This window comes from Acartia tonsa, chromosome 3, assembly GCF_053477335.1.
Source record: "Acartia tonsa isolate MP-2025a chromosome 3, ASM5347733v1, whole genome shotgun sequence".
In the NCBI taxonomy this organism is placed as follows: Eukaryota; Metazoa; Arthropoda; class Copepoda; order Calanoida; family Acartiidae; genus Acartia; species Acartia tonsa.
The window spans coordinates 21,627,256-21,650,461 of NC_137262.1; the positions used below are offsets into that span (position 1 = coordinate 21,627,256).

Consider the following 23,206-nt stretch of genomic DNA (forward strand, 5'->3'; position numbering starts at 1 on the left):
CCAGTAGGTATATTCCCAGAAGGGTAGAGCCCAAGTTGATTAGCAGTTACTGAGATTTTACAAAAATGTAAATATTTTTTTTTTGGGGGGGGGGTGGTTTTTTTTTAGTTTTCGGGGGGGTTGGGGGTGTCCCACCCCCCAAGAAAATAGCCTAATAGTAGTATTCCTTGAATAGTAGAATCCGATCAGTTAAGTGGTTACCAAGATCTTAAGGGACGGACGGACAGACATCAAGCTACTTTGTATTATAGATTAATTTTAAAAAGACACAAATTCATGTTAGAATATTGTTACTTGTTTTAAAAATGACGTGAAATAGTTATATGTGTACAAAAATGGGTGTTCTATTGAGTAGTTGTATCGCACTACACTCTGGTTGGAAAACCAAGTTCATGTCCTTTCCACCACCTTCCCCCCTCCACCCAAGCACTTGATTCGCGCAAATACAGTCTCAATTGACAGATTATGATCACGACACGCAACCTTCCATGAAATGCTCTTAGTTTGTAATTAAGTAGATTTGTAGGAAGCTAGGATTCTACCCATAAAGAAAGTTTTATTAGATTTTCCCTAATTCATGTTCCTCATTCCATATTAATAGAATGGCTTAATATGGAACACCTGACAAAACTCTAGGCCAAGAGAGTGAAGTATCCAAGCAGGGTGAAGTCGCCACGAGAAATGCAGGCAAGCTTCAATGTAATATAGAATATACTTAGATGTGCGCGAAGCTCACCGATCTAATATTGACGAAGAATTCTTTAATCTAATCTTGTGCAACTAAATCCTAACTTCAGAAAATCTGGGCTACATACAAAAAGTAAAAATAATTCTTTGGACGTCTAAAATCTATCATCAACTTATAATCATCAAGATAATATCCTACAGTCTAATGAAACCATTACAAGCATTATAAAAACTACTACTAAACAAAAAGACGTAAATATATGGTATGGATATTACTTCATTTCATATTCATTGACAAATATAAGATCGAAATTTTATTGAAACAGTAAAATTAGGTTGGGTGGCTAGATTTTGAATTAATTTGATAATAAACTTTATGAACTAAACATGAAACATTTGTTATTGCTATAGAGAAACTTTGCATTGCACAAACATTGATACATACTGGAATGAAACACAGCAAGGAAAAAGACAAACCAAAAATTGATTCGCAAAATTGCTAAAGCTTTGAATTTTAAAAAATGCAAAAAAAATTATAGACTTTTGTTTACTTTATGAAAAATCTTCTTTTTTGTTACCACTATCGGTACTAATTTTTTTTATTTGAATATGTATTTCTATTATTTAGAATAAGTGTCCCTGTTTATAAAGGGTGTTAGTGAGTGTTTGGTAAGTGTGGAGTGCAATACCCTCACAAAATTCAAATTCAGACCATTAGCGTGAAGAAGCAGGAGGGGGGCGCTTGTGTTAAAGTTACGTAATACCCATATCCTAATATTGTGCATACAAGAGGGCAGAAAGGTTAGGTAATACACTTAGATTATAAAGGGTGTCTAAGATGTTTCCCTTTCTGTGTTCAATGAATTTCATTGGATTAAGTAATAATCCTTTACTAATAATATAAGGTAAGATTAGGTTTAAAATTTGTTTCTTTAAGAAAAATCTAAATGTTTGTTGTGACCTGGATCTTGTGTTGTGATCTTAAAGATAATTCCTGGGACCTAAAATTAGCTTATACATTTAATTTTTTTAATATTTTTTACTGTTATTGAATATTTCAGTCTTTCAACTTTAAATTTTTTACTTAAGTCATAGTTATGCTCTGTACTTGGATGACTTTTAGATTTGCTGATTCCTTTACATGCCAGGATAGTAATAATAAAAATTTCCAAATCTTACTTGTATTTACTTGCCACATTCAATTAATCATGGCCTTTCATATTTACACACATTCTGATATTTTAGTGTTAAACTGTTGTTGTGCACATTTTATAAATAGTCTTATGCACGCCCCTGAATCAGACAATTCCAGAAATGTGTAACAAACAAGATTCAAATATGGTTCAACAAACAAACAAGGAACACAAAATTTACACGACTAATTCTAATATTAAGTACAATTCAATATGAACAAATATGATTTTTACTCTAGCAGAGTATCTAGCAAAATAAGATTGAGTTATTGAAAGATTGAGTTAAATATTAATTAAAACACAAAGAGCATTTGTTAAGCCTCAGTCTAATCATTTTAACTTTTTATGGGTCGGATATCTATTTGTCTTTGTTTTGAATAAAAAAATAACACTACCCTTTCAACAATAACCTACTCTAAAAATTCAAATATTCTCTGCACTAGAAAGTAGCATTACCAGATAAACATGTAAGAAGTTAAGTGTATTGGCTTCCGGATAAAAATAAGTGAAAATAGCTTTTTACACTTATTCTTTACACATATTTGTTATTATTTTACTAAAGTACTGCAGTAAGAGATATTATTATCTCAAAAAGATTTATAATGTCTGCTTTTCTTCAAGCAAGATTAATCCTTTTGGTAATAGTACTTTTTCTGTAAAATTATGTTTAATTTTAAAAATATTGCAATTTATGTATAAGTATTATAGGATGCATGACTAGACACACATAATGGCAAAGGCTATTGATAAGGAAGTCATAAAACTACCACACATGTCATAATACATGCAAATTTAATAACTAAGTTAATGTTAAATATTATATTTTGTAATTGACAGATCTTCAAGGAAAATTAAATTATGATATTAAATGAAAGAAAGCACATCTGTCACAGTCCTAAAAATTGGAACTCTATTTGTGAATGAAATATTTTAAGGTGCATTTATGTATTGGAATTTTGTGCAAACATTGTTCTCAACCCTACACAGTACATATACAATAATATTATTATCAAGAATAAAGTAATAAAAACATAAACATTATTCTGCCACTCAACGTAGTACTTTTAGAATTACAATATTTACTTTGTTAAGTCACTTGTTCTAATATTTACAATGATATCAAGTTTGATACTTTACAATTAGTGTTTGTTACACCTAACAATAGCATTTAATTTCACCGATCTCGATACATTTTGGTTTTTTTTACAAGGGGATTATTTATTCTTGATGCTTAGATGATCCATTAGAAAATAATTGATTGAATTATCATCCCTGTCTTATGTTGAAAAAAAACATTCAAAAACATTTGTAATATTCTTCAAAATAATAGACCTATATCATTTCTACATCTTTACCTAAAAAGCTTCTGTTGTTTACTCTCTGCAATATATCATTTAGATAGAAGATAGATATTACATAAAGAAATATACACTTAAAGTTATATTGGTTAGACTTTATGTAAAGATAGCCTCACAGATTAATATATTATAATATTTTAAACACAAGCACAAAGTGTGATTGTAGATGGTTGTTAGAAAATTTTGCAAATGAATTGAACTAAAACTTAATACAGGAACATTAGTATCTCTTAGTTAAATGACATGTAATCAAATGGCTGTTTTATGCGGTCTATAAGAGAAAAAAGGACTTGGTCTATAACTAATAATTGTATATGAAAGAGTGGCTTACCATTTTGACATCATCAATCTTAGAAAAACTACGGAAGAAAATATTCACAAAAACCAGGGTGGCAGATTCTAAAAATAAATAAAACCGTTAGATTATAACAGCTGGGCCTGAATTCTAAAACTATAAAAAATAATTAATAATTTTTTATAAATCTAGCAGATTTGAAAGATGAAAACATGTTAAAATACGAAAGAGTCTTAAGTATCAATCAAACTAACCTAAAATAATCTCTATGAATATGTCCTTTTTTCAAATTTAAAAATTATAGTAGGAATTCTGCCATGTTAATTCGATATTATGGTTAAATATTAAACCCGTTGAATGAATAAATTTTTAAAAATTCATATTTTTGTAAACAAGATAGTTTTAATATTAGAATAGATTACAGGAAAATTAAATTTCTGTAAATAAGTGTCTTGATTAAAACTAGTGTATGGTTTAACCTGAAAATGAATTAGGAGTAGATGTATCTTTTACAGATGAACTAAGCTATAGTATATATTATATCTGCTCCTTTTCTCGAATAATTTGTAACTATTTAGTATGTAAATGCAGTATGGAAGTTCAAACTTGTCTAATTGCTTTGCAAGGCCATCTTAACTTCTTTCAGAAACAAAGAAAAGTATAGAAATAAAAGGAACTGTTGAAATAAGCCAATATTTTGAAAGCATGTTTAAACTTTAAAGAGCTAAAAGTCATAAATGAAAACTATTAGTTTGTAAAAAAATTTCAAAGCATAATATTATTAAAGTTATTCTATCAAGAGTTTACTACCTGACCTTTAATCTATAGGTATTCTTTTTCTATGTTAAACATAGAGAGATGCAAATTAAGATCCTTCTATTTATAAATTAACCTTGGTGTCTTAATTTTTTTTCTTTGTGTGTTTTAAACTTTGACATTCTCTTACCTTTTTGGTACCTTTCATACATGTATTGTATCGTAAGTTTTTTAATATTGGTTTAGTTTACATGAAAAAAAACATTCTTTAAGATATCAGATAACATAATATTTGTTTCTTAATTAGCTAAAAATATAACATCTTAGTGGATATTAAAAATTATTTTTTCATCTTTGGTAATAAACTTTGTGTCCAATCAATACTATTGAAAGAAAGAAAAGTTTGTTAATACACAATGAGAACTAATGCGAATGGGGGACACAATCCTCTCTGTGTCCAGCCAGAGCTCATTAAACTTTGTATAAAAGTTAGAAATGGATCTGGACGAGGCTAGGTTAAATTTTAAATTAGAATCTGTCAATCTTGATAGACAGGCAGACAGATAGACAGGAAGCCAACAGCCCCAGGTCACATTTCCTTATTTTAGTTTTAGATTTGGTAGTATCCAATTCGTTTATATTGTTCCAGTATTAACACTATGCTTTTATATAGATTCAACAAAATTTGTACAATAAAAAAATTATAACAAAATAATTTATAGAAGGGTCCTGTTTGAAGGATAATCATAAGACATAAAAAATATATTGACAAGGACATGATATATTGTATATATTATTTTTAAATTTGTCTATATAGAATATCTGCGTTTAAGAATGATTTACAGGGTGTTACTTGTTACTTTTACGATTGGTAATTTCTGTAATATCCAAAAAAAAAATCTGCGCTATTTTTGCTATACTACGTTAAAAGTGAATTTTTGTCAGTTTGACCTAATCGGGGCATTTGACATTTTTTCCAGGTTTTTTTTTATTTTTAGATATCGTTAACTTAAAAAAAATTCTAGTTCTTTTCAAAAAGGAATATGATCGTTTTACTCCTGTTTTAAGTCTTAAAACACACACCTTTACGGAATTCTGCAAAAGCTATCCTCCTATTTGTGTTTTTAAGCAATAATATGCATGCTAGAGAACATAATCAAAGTAAAAAAATACTAGATATTACTAGTTACTTATGAAGAAAGTAGAAAAAAACTTTTCTTCTGGCTTTATGTTACCCTATAATTAGGGTCGGTCCGTCCGTCCGTCCGTACGTCCGAGATAGATAGCTTTTATTCGTTAATTTAGGCAGTTTAGAATTGTCCTATCGTTTTCAAACTTTGCATGGTGATTCCTGTAGTAGTTAGGTACGATTTAGAAAGCGTAGCAACTCTATAATCATTACCAGAATGTCCGTACGTCCATTTTAAAAATGTTAATTTTCTTCTTTTTTAAAAACAAATTTTTATATGATCTAACTATCCGTTTTATCTGATTTTTGGTATATTAGTTCCTGGGACAACAAAGAATAATATTTAAGCGAAGCAACTCTATAATTAAGTCCTAAAAATGTAAGTATGTCCATAAACATTATTCTGTATCAAGCAGTTTTTCAACAAATTTACTTACAATTTTGCTTCGACTCTTGTACATTTATATTTTGAATATTCAGTTCTGACAAAGTTTTTCAACAAATTTACTTACAATTTTTACAATTCAGTGTCAATGTCAGTTTGGCCTACCGTTTCAGTGCTTCGCTTTTATGGATGTTGTCATCCTTGTTTTCTTTAAATTAGTAGCATATACAAAGTTACGGTAAAATTGAAATGTCCAAGAATGAATAAATTTTCTAAATCAATGTGAATATTAATGAAACTTATAACCACCACATATTTTGTACAGAAAGATTGTTATTTTCTTCAGAAAATATAAGTTGTTTATCGGCTTGTCTACGATAGGATATAGAGTCTTAGTTTTACGTGTGATTGTGTGTGTATGTTTTTGTACATGCATGCATCCTATTTTTTATGTTCATGGAATTTATATAAAATACATATAGTACCTATTTTTAAAGTCACTTTTAATTGCAAATGTAATTTTATCTTTCCTAACTAATACAGTTTATTAATGGCAGGCAAAAATATCGCGGATATCAGAAATCAAAACGAATACTATGAAAATTTTAAGAAATTATATTTTATTTAACTTTTAATATTTTAAAATTGTATTATCCTATTAGATAACTAAAAGATAATTGATAAATGATGGCCTTGCCATAAGTGAAAATTAAATTACCTGAACCATTTGCTCCAGCTGGCCGGATCCTGGGATCATAAACTCGGGGCCCCATAATTTGATCCAAAATCTGTTTCTCCACCTAAAAACATTTTTTAGTGTTATTCTAGAATGTCAAAGTTAAATTTTTATTTTATTTTCTCTAGGGCTATAAAGGTTTGATTTTTCTAACTAAAGGGAATGTTTGACCATTTAGTAATATCAGTAGCATTCCCGCTCTTTATTCAATATATTAATTTTCTTTGCTTCGCATAAGCAAAGCAAGGTTGGTATATATGTTTTAAATCAAATCATTTTAAGAAATCGTGAATCATACCAAATTAATTCCCTTGGAAACAACTACAGAAATATTCAAATTGTTTGTTATCTTTGTCATAGTCCTTTGGTCCTAGATAAGGCAGATAGTCACTTCTAGGCAACTTAAACTTTCAATTGGGGTTATACAATATCATTTTCTTGTGGGATTTCTTAACAATCTCTACTTGGAGAATCACTAAGAACTATTAAACCCAAACCCTAAGAAACTTACAGTAGAATCTTTATTTTATAAACTAGAACTTAAATTCTAAATTAATTTATATTGATTCCACCTATACATTACAACAAAAACGATTGTATTGTCATTTCTTCTACGAAGAATGAAAGGTTTAGCACATGTAAACCAAACATCAATTATTTAAAGATAATAATATTCTGGGAATACACGCAGAATATAAACATGACTAACTTTTTATGCCTAATACAATTTTGTTTTTCTTGCAAGATGGTAAACTTTTAATTTTTCATTTTCTTCTACTTGGAAAAAAATCAGTTACACCATTTTCCATCATAACAACTTAGCTTAAAAATTAACAACTATAATTTTCATTTTGTGTATTTGCATTAACTACTCTGCTTATGTCAATATATATAAAAAATTTGTAAGCAAATGTATCAAATAGAAAGTTATTCTTTGGCATAATGGAAACTTGTAACCAAATTTTAATATCAATAAATTTCATCTAAAATTCAGTACAATATTTCTAATGGAATGCTTGAGATTGAACATTAACTAAACATCAATCAAATAATAACATTTTTGGACATGAATTGTTTCTATTTCATAGATAATTGCTTTGAGCTACTTCAAACTTGAATCATTAAAGTGTAAACTTTAGTATGTTTATAATAGCAAATGTTTGCATTAAAAAGAATAATTGTTTGGAACTAATAATCAATTGTTCTGATTGTAGAAAGATACAAAGCTAATAAAGATCCTAATGTAGAAACAATAAGAGAAAGTTTTGAGAAAATGAGAAAAAGGAAAAGCTTGCAAGTATCCCTATATACATATATGTGCTTTTAATAAAGGGACCTTATAAAAATTTACATTTATAAACAAATAAATACTCGTAAAATATTAATGAAATAGTAGATTAGAGGAAAACGGAAATTAAAAAAAATATATATTGCAAATCATTATACATAAATAACTTTCAATGTGGAATTTTTATAGTTTTGTGGATATTGCCTAAAGCTTTCAGTGTTTTGCTAGTTCTGTTATCTTTTCTTGTTGACCGAGGGTTAAAAACTTTTTTCAGTTATAAAAGAAAAGTTGATGGAAAGAGTAAATGTTAGATTAGGTAGAAAAGCAAACTAATTTCTTTTTATGTTAAAAGAATAACTCTTTCAATGAACAAATAATAGTCTTACCTATGAGCATACATGATTAAAGATAGATACACATATAAATTGAAATAGGTTCCGCTACCGATTAGTCCAGCCTATATTCGTTTAATTAAGTATTTTATTCAATGTAATTGTTAAAATATAAATTTGAAAAATACTTACTTTCAAACTTTTATAAGATATGCCATTTTTAAAGATATTTTAATAAAATTCTTCAAAATCTATTAACTTTTTTTTCCATGAAATTTATAAAGTTGATGCACACTCTGTGTGTGTGTGAGTTTTATGGATTTCTATTAGGAATTCGATGCCCTAGGATATTTATATTCATTTTAAAAATTTGTATTTAAACTTTTAAATTTATGGTTTCTCCTTGCTTACTATCTCTTCTCTATTTCACTCTTGATTTTTTCCAACCTTTTCATCTTTATCCTTTTTCGCTTGATGGTTTACCCAAAAAATCAAAAAGATTAATAAAAAGCACCCCTTTGGATAACTTTTATAATATTTTTAATAAGTATGTATTGCCTATGTCTTATAACTATTTTTATGTTTTTATCTTTATCTCTTTTAACCATACACGATCTAGGTTTATGTCGATGTTGTGAGAGACATATAAATTTTCATTACATGTCATAAATTTGTAAAATTCTATTTTAAATTTTACTCTAAATTCAAATTTGAAAGATAGTTGTTACAAGATTTTGGCATACTTAAAATATATCTTCTCTAATAAACATTTTAAAAAGATTAAATAAAACCTCTTATTAATAGTTATATAAAGAGATGAAATCACAACATTCTAAAAAAAACTCCTGGTTTTTTTAGTAATCACAAAAAGTTAACAAAGTTCGTGTGCACTAATTAACGCTAAAGCCAAAATATGTTAAAGTATTTTTACCTGTCTGTAGTTGACCTCCTCCTTCTTTCTCCAATCTGGAGGCTTATACTTACGGTCAAAGAAACTGGAACAACTAAAATAAAATTTGAAGTATGTGTGAGAAAAAGCCGAGTAAATATATACCAAGATTAGACCTGTAACTTAAAATACACTTTTTCGAAATTAATTCTTCTGCTGACCTAAAAGTTACTTTAGGAGCCTAGAAATACATGTACAACATTTTATCTCTCTATCTCTACTGGCTACCTAGCGCCAGGCCTTTAAAAAGGCCATTTTTGAGATCCCGTTATTTCATACAAAAATTTCAAATGCATGCGAGAATGGCTTAAAGATTAATTTAGGTGAACTGCATATTTTTTTAATTATAAAATGCGATCAAGATTGTTGTGTCAAAAGTATGCTGTGGTATCTTTGAATTGTACCTAGCGCTGGCGATAACTGTTTTTAACATTTTTCAGCAATTTTTTTAGAAAACTGACCGGCGCTAGTTGAAGAGTAGTTGAAGTAGTAGTAAAGTTTAAATATGCGGAAGAGCTAAAAACATGCACATTGCTGAGAAATTATTAAAACCGCCGTGCTACCGTTATCTGTTGATTTTTTAGAAGCCTGGCGCTAAGTAGCCAGTAGTAATAGAGAGATGAAATTTTGTACATTTATTTATAGGCCCCTAAAGTAACTTTTTAGGTCACAATGTAGGACAGTGTATTTTGAGAAACAGGTCTAATCAAGATATCAGTAATTAGATAATAAAATACAATTTAATGGATACATAAAATAAACTGTAGTGTTTGCACTCTACATTTACAAAGTCTATCTATCAGAGTTCTTGACATTGGTTAAATGGGGTTCAATTTTAAGTAATACTTTCATAACTCAACCAGTTAGGAGGTTGAATACCAGTAGAAATATATTCTATTATTATGATTTGTACCTCTACAAAAGTTATTGTATGATTCCATTTTCCCCTTTCTTAGCCGATATATCTTGGTAGATTACAAAGATCATATCTGCCATGATGATATCATTACCAACAGAGAGGAAAATGAAATCATACATTACCTTTTTTTGTGGGATAAAATCGTAATCATAGATTATATTTCTGTTTTATAAAACTGTTTACAACCTCCTAACTGTCAACTATTTTCAAATTCCAAACTAAAATAATTTTCTCACCTATAATAAACACACTGTGTAGTTAGTAGAATTAAACATGTTAGAATATGTCCGCCTGTCATCTTCACCAAAGTATCACAGAATATCTCAGAAAAACTTAACTACCTTTAAACAAACCTGAAAAGTGACAATGAAACTTGTGTTATTACTAGTAAAGTATGGAAACAATTGAACTATCTCTTTTCACTGCAATTTCTTTAATGACATGTGAATAAAGATATATGAAAGGAGGAATATAACTATTTGTCAATTGAATAATATATTTTTTCTTAATGATATTTTATATGACAAATTGAAAAATGGTATTGTTATTATTCTTTCATTATAATTCAGGAATTTAATGTTTAATAGATACAAAAAAAATAGGAAAAATTAATGAAATTAAAAGTATTCAAATGAAATTCATGATTCAAAATAGACAGTGTAAAAACAAGGATGACAGAATCCGTAAAAACGAAATTTAAGAATAGGACAATTTCGAATAAGAATAATATCAATTTAAAGGTATACACAAAATTGAAAATATCTGGTTATCCGACATTAGAAATTAGCCGGATATCCGGTATCCGGCAAATAAGTATCTTGACCAACCCTAATTTTTAGGACTTGATCATAGAGATGCAACGATTATAGAGTTGCTATGCTTTTACAATCATACCTAACTGTTAAAGGAATCAACATACAAAATTTGAAATTGATAGGACATTATAGAAAAGCTTCGCTTTTAAAATTTTTATTGTTTTTTTTTTAACAGTAATAAGCATATTTTTTTTAAGGATAAAAAAGTAGCGGATGATAAACAAATATAATTTAGAAAGCTAAGCTTTAAGAACACAAAGGGTGATTGAAAACAATTATTTTCTGTACCTTGTAATAATCTTATGATATTAGGTTGGACAAAATCGTTTTGATTCCATTATTTATAATTCTGAAAATATAAAAACATGGCACTGTAATCAATTATAAATTATGACATGTTGTTTACTATATTACTCAAAATAACCATAAAGTATCTGTAATACTATTTCTTTTATGACAAATAAAAAATGCATGTTCATTTTGATTTGTTTTAAGAAAGCAAACAAAAAATTTATTAAGACATCGTTTTTTCCTATACTTGAAATGTGTATGCACAAGTAGTATAGATGCATAAGTGAGATGTATTTACCAAGTTTTTTCTGCTTCTTAAAAAGTTTTGTGCATAGTGTTAACAATGTACAAAACATATGTAACAAATTATAATAATACATATAACTTTGATAAATGACAAATATGACTTAGTTGTAACCTGTAAAATTTTCCTTACAATAATATTAAATTGAATATATCTGAGTAGAGCTGTTATATGAAAAATTAATAAGTACTCTGAGTACAGATTTTCAATACAGATATTCCAGTCAAATAAATGGACAGGTTTTATCATACAATAAAAGGAAAAAAATATTTTCTACCTTCTTTTTATTAAATCATCTTGTTACAATCAAGTTAATAAGTTTGATGTTCTCAAGTGCATAGACCAATGGACCAAGAAAGTTATAGTGTAGAAAAACTTTGCTTAGCGAAATCTTTCGAAATAACAATCTCTTATAAAAGCTCAAAATAAACAGCATCCATAGCGCTAAAGAATGGTGTACTGAGGTACGGACGGAAAGACTAATTGAGTTATGGAGTAGCTTTGCTTGCAATAGAAGTTATTTCAATGGTACGTCGACTTGTGTTACAAAAACATAAATATTAAAACACATAATGATACGTGTGAAAGGTTTCGTATTTTCTCCAATAAATTTATTCTTGGTGTATGAACAATTAACATTTGCTTTTTGTGATATCATACTTGTTATCCAACAATTCAAATGAAAGGAGATGATTTATAACTAAGGAATTACAATAATAAAAACAGACATTCAAAGTAAATCAGATAATTTATAAACCAACAAAGCGGGAAATGAGAAGCTCACATTAAGGTGTTCAATAAAGCGGAATACAGTGCGACTGAAATCCTTTAAAATAGATTGCAATTAGTTCTCTGAAAGGGTTAAATGCATCTAAAGCAAAAATTTGAAAGTTTTAAAAGAGAAATAGAAAAACGAGAGTATAGGGCAAATATTTCAGTTCCAGTTAGGGATGCATTGCAGATATACTATTTTTACAACCACAATTAACTAAAATCCAATTCTGCCGACCAATAAGCATATTGTTTCGTCAGGCAGTTTGTGCTCCTCTGGCTGCTTTAGAATATTTGACAGAAAATTTCAGTTTTTCTAAGATCTTAGCTACGTGTGTATGTTATCATTTAGGATTCCCAAAAAATTATTACTTTTACAATAATAATTAATATTGGATGTCAAGCTTTCAAAAAATAAAATTGTTTATAAAAACATGTCAAGTAAATAATTAAAAAACATGTAAAAACAAGGAATTAACTCAAGTTAAGAAGTAAAACTATTCTCTTTTTTATAACTTCACTGAGTTAAGCTTAAAATCTTCGAATTCTGCAATTTGAATTTGTCAAACTATGAAGCACAGTATACTTTCAATTAAGGTGTTACAATGCACCCATTTATAAATGCAGGTGAGAATATAAAGTGAGTGCAAGATGGTCCAAATGGAATGGCCTAAAGGGAATTAACAAAAACCAGGAATAAAGGGAAATTTACACGGGACCAAAAATTTGTTCTGGAATAATTTTGGAATTTTTTAGTTATCTTACAGATTTCTTTGATTGATCCTTTCTTATAAAATCAAATAATGTGAGGTTTTCAGTGCTAATACTTTATCTTTGTCTTAAAGATATTGCAAAGATGGATGCATACAAACATACACAAACACACATATATAACACACCCACTCACTAATTTAGACACACTCTCAACCACACAAAACCAAACAACCGAATACTTTAGTTGAACAATAAATAGAACATGTGCAGGGAGTTCTCTAAACGTTCAAAAATTGAAAAGAACTGATACCAAAACTTTCTAAAAATTATTTGTATTTTATAAATTAGAAATTTTAAAGTACTAAAAAAAGCTCTGTCATCACCAGCAGATATATTTTTGAATTAGTTGTTGAGTGTTAGATATTTCAAACTTTTAAATGCTCCTTTTTTAACCTTTTAATTGATGATAAAGAAAGTACGATAGTTATCCAAAGTTTCATATCTCAACTAGTTTTGCATTTTCTATTCCTCTGTTGACTAATAATAAAGTAACTGTTCTGGTAAAGTCCTTTAGGAAATATCAGACAAAGCTGCACTTTTATTATTAGTTTTCGCATGCAATATCATAAAAATAAGAAAGTTAAGGATTTGAAGAAAAAAATTGTAGAAACTGACTGTAGAAACCGTGAATTAATTTATAAAAATGTAAAACTCCCCAAGTAGGACAATGGTGGTTATTTTTTATCAAGGACGAGATTGTTTACTAAATAATGCTTTTGTTCCATTAAAAAAACCGCCATGCATAAATTTAATTTGCTCTAGTTTCATTTAATGCTGTTTAGACTTCATAAACGCGTTTGATTGCTTAAAAATCTTAATAAAAACAATTCATTATCTACAAAAAAAGCATCTAAAATATTGTTACTTTAAATTTAATAGTAAGTTTTCATATTCTGGTTACTATCCTAAAGTAGTAAGTTTTTTTTTGTCTGTAGCTTAAGATTTTGATAACTACTGAACTAAATGAGTTCTTCATTTTATTGAAGCTTCTTATAGGTCTATGGATGGTTTTAGTCTATTTCACTACTTTCCTTACACCTAGATGCTAGGAGCGCAGCTGCTAGTAGTATTATATTTTAGTAACCAAGTTGTATCTGTTTATTTATCAGTCTTTCTGTTAAAGTTTGAAACTATTACAACTATGAAGATAGATGTTAGATTATATTTAAGATATGCTTATCTATTTTTTCCATATTTCATTTTATTCTAATTAATTATAATGGGTGCTTAGGTGTGAGTCAGTTATTGGGTGTGTGAGATAGCTGGGTATATTTTTATGTTTTAGTTTAACAAAATACAATCAGCATTATTTCTCTAGATAAAATAAAAAATATAAGATAATCTTCTGAGTGTAAGAAGAAGATGGGTATAAAAAGGATGCATAAAATAGATATAGATTCTATTTATGTATTTGGATATTGGGCTTAATGCTTTTTCTTTGCATATACTGGTTCATAGCCTGGGTCAAATTAATAAAACGAATAATATTCTACTGCTGACTTGCACCGTGAAAAAAATGATAAACTTAAAAAACAAATTGTTTACATCATTTTAATGGCGGCTTCAGTAACACACTTGAAATTTCTAAGTTGCATGCTTCTAATTATCAGTTAGCATAATTCTAAAACAATGTATACACATTTTTTCAATTTGGCCCATGATAATCCTATCTATTCTAAATATATGATATAGATACACCTAAGAAAATAAATAAATATAATGTTTTTACATATCAACAAAACAAATATTGTCCTGCTGAAGTACATTAATGTTGTACATACACCTTATAATTCTACTGTGTAAATATATGAAGAAAGAAAATTAAACTATATCAAATCAGTAAGTCAAAACGAAAAAAGTAAAGTATGGTATTCATAATTTTCATGAACATGTAAATCAACAATTAACAACTTATAAACAAGGATAAGAACCAAGGACGTCCAAGCTTCCATATGAGACAAACATGGTACATGTTAGATAGAAAAGTATTTTATTTACGATACAATTTTAACGAGTTGTTAAACTAATTTTGTATTTTACAATAAGTTGTAATGTAAAGATCATAATTGTTGACATTTCATTTAATTTTGTTGTTTTAATTTTGCAGATGGGGGAAATAATGGTGAATATCTAGGGATACATGTTTTGTACTGTAATTAAATTGAAAAGATTGCTTTTTTATCACATTTAACAGAAAATTAAATGAAATAAATAAGGAGAACCCCTGGCTAATTTTCTGCATTTGCCATATCAACTAACGATTGAGAATAACAACATGCCGATTAGTGTATGTATCTTTATGATTATAAAGAACAAAAAGTGAAACCATTTTCTGTCTACTGTAAAAAGTTTAGGAAGCAAAGCAACAGTACCTTATTATGCAGATATATTACGTATGACTATGCATAAACTACCACCATACCCTCATACCATAATTATACACAATTTTCTGTCACGATCAATGATACAATTTCAAAAGTAAACTTTTGCAAGAAAATATGAAGAAAAAAATTCAAACTAACTTATATAAAAACTTATTATTACTACCAAAATGTATACTTAATTCTTAAAATTAAGCTGTCTAAGTTGATATTTTATTTTCGACAAGTTTTATTTCATCTGACATGAGTTTGCCATTTTAGTTTTGCACAAAATTGAGAAGTGCAAATTTAAGCTCTTCCTGTGTGTATTCCATTACCTTTAAAACTTTTTACATTTTATTTTCACCAACAAATTGTCAAATTAATTGTACCTTTCATTTTCGCACTGCAGAACTAATGGATAATAAAAACGAATTTGAACAAATTTACTTTAAATTACTATGGATATAAAATTGTTAATTAAACTTTTCTAACTAAAATTATAAAACTACAATTTATTTATATACTCTAGCTGAACATTACATCATAATCCTTCATATGACGTGCAATAAATTTTAAACTTAATAATTTTCTTATAGGAATTAAAACTTTGAAATGAATGTAAAAATGTATGATTTTTATTGACTATTTTTTTTCGTAAAAAATATGAAGTTAGATCATTATTGACATCTAATCATAGAAGTGTCAAATACCTTCATAACATCAAATCTCATTGAAAGATAATATTAAAGTGACATATTATTAATAATAACTAGTAACTATATTGTATTGGTAAATAAAACAGCCATTAAAAACACCATTAAGAAATTAGTATAGCTGCCAAATTGTAAAACATAAACAAAACCGAGAAAAATCCGGTTCGGCCTGAGATTTGGGTGTGGTAGGTGTGGGTATAGGGTGGCCTCAGCGCCCAAGCACAGCTCAATAACAACTGATGGGCTTCTTCAGATACATACTATAGAGTAGAATCACAGATATAATGATGGCAAGAAAAAGAGAAGGAGAGAAGTAAAAGAGAGAAAAAGAGTGAGAGAGAAAAAATATTGAAGGGAAAAAGAGTTTAGGAAAGATAGAGAGTAAAAGATATAAATGAGAAACGCAGAGAAAGAGAATCAGGGGGAATAGGGTGAGAGACTGAAGAAAGGCATGAAAAGATACTTAATGTAAGAGAGAGAAAAGGGAGAAAAAATGGTTGAAAAAAAGAAGAGAAGACATGAATGAGAGATTAATAGAGAGTACAGGGACGAGATAGAGAGAAGAGAATACAAAGGAAGATTATGGAAAAGGGTGACAAGAGAAATATTATGAGCGAACAACGGTGACTCGGCCACTCTCAATTCTAAAAGTGGAGACTCCAAGCAACATTTACCGGTATTCAAACACACCCACAAACTCACAAATACTCACACAAACACAAGGCCCATCCTCCAAAATCATCCAACACATAAAAAAAGAGGATTAGAGAGATGGGGATGTAAAGGGGAAAGGTCAGAATTGTTCCTAAAAAATTGAAGTATTGCCCACATTTGAAATAAAAAAGAAGCCGATAAAAATATATTATTAAATATTTACTACAATTTCGAGAAGAAAAAACAAATTTTAGCCATGGATTAGCTTACAGTTTATTGAATAGTGTTTTATCGTATTTTTGTATTTTACAAAACATCTTTCCACACATTTTGAGGTTTTTATGTCTCTACAATTAGAAATTTACTGAAGCAAACTTAGATTTAAATATATTTTGATTAATTGTATAAAAGCTAAAAAATATGGATTCTTCTGTATTTTTTAAGTGTAAGGCCTTCTACAAGCTGGGGACTATTTGTATTTCCACTTACACTACAATTTTACTGTGGGTGAAGAAAAAAGCTTTCAAAATGGGGTGAGATGGATAAGAAAGGATTAGAGAAAAGGATGAAGAAATATGGATGAACGGATGAAAGGATGGAGAGAGAGGTAATTCTTTTGTAGAGGTTTATGATTGACAGGTTGAGATGAACTAGGTTCAGGGATTTGCATATCATGTTAATAATATTTTATATCTTCACACCAGGCCAAGGATTAAGGTAAGATGTGGTAATATTCATGTACATTGAAATAACAATATTTTTTTTTCTTTATTCTTAGCTCTGTACCAACATACAGTTTATGGATATTAGGCATTTGTTCATATAAAACGCAACACGACTTTGATTTATCTCATTTAAACAAATTAATTTAACTTTTTACACAAAAAAAACTTTTTGATGCTTCTTTTTTAGTCTAGGCTAGGAAAATATGGGTTAAAAAAGCCCTAAAGGATAGTACTTCATGGGGATAAGTAAAGCTAGGATAAGCTAGTTCATTTATAGTTATGAGTGAAAACATCTGCTCTTATTATATTGATATAATATCAGCACCATAGTTTAACAGACTAGCCTTGGTTCAAAGAAGTATGAGAAAAACATAGGCAAGTTTTTAGTTCAAAATCATAGGTTTATCTTGTGTATTTTAAGTTTTAAATTGTCTACGAATAAACAATTTAAATGGGTAAAATTATTTATTGGAAAATATAGAAATATACCATTAATGTATTTGTATTATATAAATAATGAATATGTTTTAAGTTGTCAATAACAAATGTGTTTCTATTGAAGACAGTAATAGAATAACTAAAAGATAGAATCAGAGTTTGTCTGCCGCATATCTTATATGTAAATTTTTTTACGTAATACCTAAAAGAAAAATCGCTGAAAATATTTAAATTTTCTCTAAAACAAATTTCAATAATCTTTTGCAGAACAAAATGGTAAGAATGCTTGATTTTAAAAATGTTTGCCGGAACTAAGGCTTACTGGGTGGCTTAGCAAGTCGGTCGTCTGGCAGTGAGCTTATTGGTTGGCTATAGAGCCAGGAGTGTATGTGTAAGTGTGTCCAGTAAGATATGGTAAACTACAGGGCTGATTACTTCACAACATTCACAAAAGCTTAGACTTTGGATAGTTTTAGGTTAGCACCTCTTTTACAACACAATGCTCCAGATCCCACATGTATAAATTCGCCAAATTCATGGATTGATAAGCAAAAAGTATGGCTAAAACTCTAAGTTGCGGAGTACAATTACATTTTTCAAATCAGATTAGCCCTCTTTTGTAAGTAGGGGTCGATATAATAAAATTTCCTTTAATTTAGTATGCTTGGAATAAACTAAATTATGTAAAGTTTGGAATGCAGACAGAAGTGATAATACGTACCCCGAGATTTAAACTTTATATCATGTCCAAAGATACTTATTCTTTAGTGTCACATAACAATATCTTCAATGTGTTATCATTATACAGTTCTGTTAAACCAAGAAACCACTTTAGTACTTATATTTTGAACAAAGTTATATGATTACAAATTCAGACATTCACTAGCATAAATCATTGAATATTTATGATCGCTTCTGTTTTAGCTAGACTGTGCAACAAATGTTTAAAGAGAATGACTTATTGAAAACAACAGTAAGATACGTTAAGTTATTAAATTTTGATGGAATCTTTCCCTTTATTTCTCTTTGGTTTAATTGAGCATCTCAGGAGACTTTTACATTGGTATTATTTTTCCTTACCCTTCCCTCTATTACAAGAACTACTCTCTGCAGAGAATTCTTAAAGACCCTCTTGATTATTCTGGAAAAGAATTGGCAGCTATTTATGTAAATCCTGTTAAACCCTTGTTTTCCTAATTACTTCTCTCATAGACTTCTAAAGATTTCTATATTAGATATTATTTAGCTTATCGCTATTCCGATCGATTTCACTCAAAACTATAAAGTCGACATTTACAACCAGCTAGACAGAATACGTTATTTTAAATTTTATGAGAACAAGGACAACAATATTTATAAAAGTTAAGCTCTAAATTCACACCATAGGACAAACGATCAATAAGTCTTTTAGAATGTCAGAACTAAAATAATTTGTGAGTCTTAACAATGTTGTACATAAGTTTGTTGCATAATTGTGAAAATACAGGGTACTATAACGGGAAATACTTTACTTTTTAGGATTTTATTATAGAGATACTTCGCTTGTTGTCCTAGGAATCATCAATCCAAAAATCAGATAAATAGGATAATTATATCATAAAAAAGTTGTTGTCATAAAAACTTTAAAAATCAGCATGCTTAAAATGCTTACTTTATGGTAAAACGAGTATAGAGTCGCTACGCTTCTCAAATCGTACCTAAGGAATCATCGTGCAATGTTTGAAAAAGACAGGACAATACTAATCTTTCTAAATTAATGAAAATAGCTAACAGTTACGGACATACCCACCCTAATTATAAAATAAAGATTTGTATGATAGCCTTAATTTCATACTAACGGCGCAACCAGTTATTATATCTATTATATATCTTTATCATTCCAAAAACAATATAATGGAAAATGTATTAACAAACACATGAACAAAAACACACGCATACTAACTCTTTATTACACTTTATAATCATTATTACAAAAATATTTTTATTTATTTTCTTATTTTTCTATCCTTTATTTTTAGTAGTGAAGCTACTATAAACTTCACTATGCCTGTCCGTCGCCAGTCCGCCTAACATGATCTTTTTTGTGCTACGCTACTTATGGATGTTGCCATCTTTGTTATTTTAATAATAAATCTAATAAGGCATACAAATAATAACTCGACAGAAATCTGAAATAAGCAACAGTATTTTTTGTGCATAAATTTCGTTTGTGGTCCACATGCAATATGAGGGAAATCGCCGCAGTAATACTAACGGTCAAAACCGAGATATGAAGTAGATTCGCCACAAACATGCTTGGTATGCATTAATAATAATTCATCATAAAGAATTTGGTAATTCTCACAATAAAAAAATAGATCAATTCTTATTATTCACAAATATGGAAAGATGATGAACGATGATTAGTCTATTTATATTCATACACAGAAATAAACCATTTGAGAAATAGCAATTATTGTCCATAGTTTAAATCACTATGGCGATTCTAATGTGATAATAATTAACGATCACAGTTAATCGTAACGAATGGACATTAAACAGATATACACACCAATTATTATATGAGCCTCGCACAAAAAGTACCAAATCACAAACAATGTTATTTAATAATTGGGTGTGCTTCAATAAAGAGGCAAAAATATACTAAACTAAAATTAGATACAAATAACAGATTAATGCTATAAATAGGTTAGATTATAATGGGTCGCGTTTTCCCCTGCCTGGGGAGGGGTAATTACAACGGCTAGATTTTTAAATGGGAAACCTTAACACAAACAATATTACTATGTAAATTTTAGGAGGGCGTAGCTACTAAAGTAATTAGGTCTATCCCGCTACAGACGCATTACCATACATTTAAAATCCTAAACTAACAATGTAATTGGTAAGTTGTAAATTATGATTTTAAAAGCTTAGGTATATGAAAACAATTGTAAAATTTTAAACCAAAATAGACACACCCAATAGTTTAGCAAAATAATTTTATTAAACACTTTTGTAAAGTCAAGCTGTATGGAATTAAAATTTATTTAAGGAATTTCGTTTAGTAAATGAAATTAATGTTTACGAACATCAGAAATGAAAAACATTACAATAGATTTCAAAGAATTTGATTTATGTAAATAGAAGGAATATTTGATACTTTGTTAGTTGTAACTAGTTTTACTTCATTTATTCCAAATATGTCTGCGATGCCAAACATTCTACAAGGATAAGTTTTCTAAAAATTGTAAAAAGGCCATTTCTTCCTAATAGTTATTATAAGTCTGTCTTTTACCTCATCCCCCACAAAATAGATTTTTTTTTAAACTAAAAGTGAGGGATTGGCCCCTTTTTCTTTAAGTGCCCGCCTTGAACTCCTTGCTTTATTAAATTTCTTTAATTTACTTAAAATAATAAATCAAGAGCTAGGCCAGATAGAAGTTGAATATTGCTGAGAGATGATAGTAAGAGGGTCAATTATACGGTATTTAAGAATGGTCATAAAGAGAAGGACCTGACCATGCTCCTAGGAGATTTCAATGCTCAAGTGGGGAGTAATAATGAGAATTTAGAAGAAGTCATGGGCAGATATGGCCTAGGCTTAAGTAATGGCAAGGAAAATGACAATGGTGATAGACTTGTAAGTTTTTGTACTGAAAACAAACTTGTCATTGGTGGAACCATCTTTAAACACAAGAAGATTCATACTGCCACCTGGAGATCACCAGATCAAAGAACCTTTAATCAGATAGACCACATCTGTATATCTAGACGTTTTAATGGGTCTCTCCTTGATGTCAGGGTTGAAAGAGGACCTGATGTTAATTCAGACCATTATCTTCTATCTTCTAAAGTTCGGCTTAGATTTAAAAAGCAGGACACATAGCCTAAACCCAGGAAAAAATATAATTTAACAACCCTTCAAAACTCTGAAAATCTACAAGAGTTTAAGCTCACTCTAAAGAACAGATTTGAGTTATTGACTCTTCAAGAGGATGATGGAGTTGAATATATTTGGCAAGGTATCAAAAAAGTTTATAATGATACTAGCCAAGAAAAATTAGGTTTCAAAAAGGCTAACCAAAAGCCGTGGATCACTCAAAGATCCATTGATCTCATGGATCAAAGAAGAGAGGTAAGACAAAAGACACTCTCTAGAAACTCTCCAGAAGATAAAGACCTGTATAAGATGCTTAGCAGGGAAATCCAAAGAAGTGTAAGAATTGACAAAAAAGAACACTTGGAAAACCTTGCTGTGCAAGCAGAAAATGCTGCTAATCAAAATAGAATGAAAGATGTCTATGAGATTACTAAGAGCATTGCAGGTAAAGTACACAAATCAGGATCACACATCAGGGACAAGGATGGTTCACTCCTTAAAACTGATGAAGATATTCTAAATAGATGGGCAGAGCACTTCACTGAACTGCTGAATCTTCCAGTTCCAGAGGAAGAAACTGAGATTCCACCCTCAGATGCACTTGACATTGACTGTCGAGCGCCAAATCTATTGGAAATCAAGGAGGCCATTAAAAGTTTGAAAAATAACAAGGCCGCTGGACCTGATAACATCCCAGCTGAGGTCATAAAAGCAGACCTAGATACGTCTGCTGAGGCATTCCTACCTTTGATCACAAAGATATGGAATGATCAGTTATGCCCAGAGGACTGGAAGAATGGACATATCTCAATACTAGCCAGAAAAGGAGACTTGACCCAATGTGGAAACTACAGAGGGATAATGCTCCTTTCAGTACCTGGACGTATCCTTAGTAAGATTCTTCTTAATAGAATAAAGAAGAAGGTTAATGAAAAGCTAAGGCTGGATTTAGACCAAACCGTTCCACTATTGATCAGATAACCTCTCTAAGAATCATCATAGAGCAATCCAAGGAATGGAACTCTGAGCTTTTTGTAAACTTCATTGACTACAAAAAAGCATTTGATTCTTTAGACAGAAGATCTCTCTGGAAAATCTGCCGACACTATGGCATTCCAGAAAAGATAATCAATATCATTAAAGCTATCTATCATAAAGGAGGTGGAAATGTAATGTATAAAGGTAAACTATCAACCTTTTTTGAGATTGTAACAGGCGTCAGACAAGGATGCCTTCTTTCTCCCTTCCTTTTCCTCCTTGCCATTGACTGGATCATGAAGAACTGGGAAAGTAATGATGGCATTCGCTGGAAGCTATTTGGCAATCCCAAATATTTAGGAGATCTGGACTTTGCTGATGATATTGCTTTGTTAACAAGCAATAGAAGTCAAATGCAAAGAAGGACTAAC

General features: G+C 29.4%; 1 protein-coding gene across 6 annotated transcripts in view; it reads right to left on the minus strand.

Annotated features, from left to right (window-relative positions):
• LOC145313632 (glutamate-gated chloride channel-like) overlaps positions 1 to 11,253 on the minus strand; it is a 46,718-nt gene extending 35,465 nt beyond the window's left edge. For all 6 annotated transcript variants that reach the window (XM_080153125.1, XM_080153122.1, XM_080153124.1 and 3 more), the window contains exons 1-5: positions 11,191 to 11,253; positions 10,324 to 10,440; positions 9,151 to 9,223; positions 6,582 to 6,663; positions 3,570 to 3,637 (exon numbers count right to left, since the gene is read on the minus strand). In XM_080153125.1, the coding sequence (XP_080009251.1) occupies positions 3,570 to 3,637; positions 6,582 to 6,663; positions 9,151 to 9,223; positions 10,324 to 10,385 (285 nt within the window). In that variant the 5' untranslated portion in view covers positions 10,386 to 10,440; positions 11,191 to 11,253. The remainder of the gene's footprint in view (positions 1 to 3,569; positions 3,638 to 6,581; positions 6,664 to 9,150; positions 9,224 to 10,323; positions 10,441 to 11,190) is intronic.
• Between the last annotated feature and the right edge of the window lie 11,953 nt (positions 11,254 to 23,206).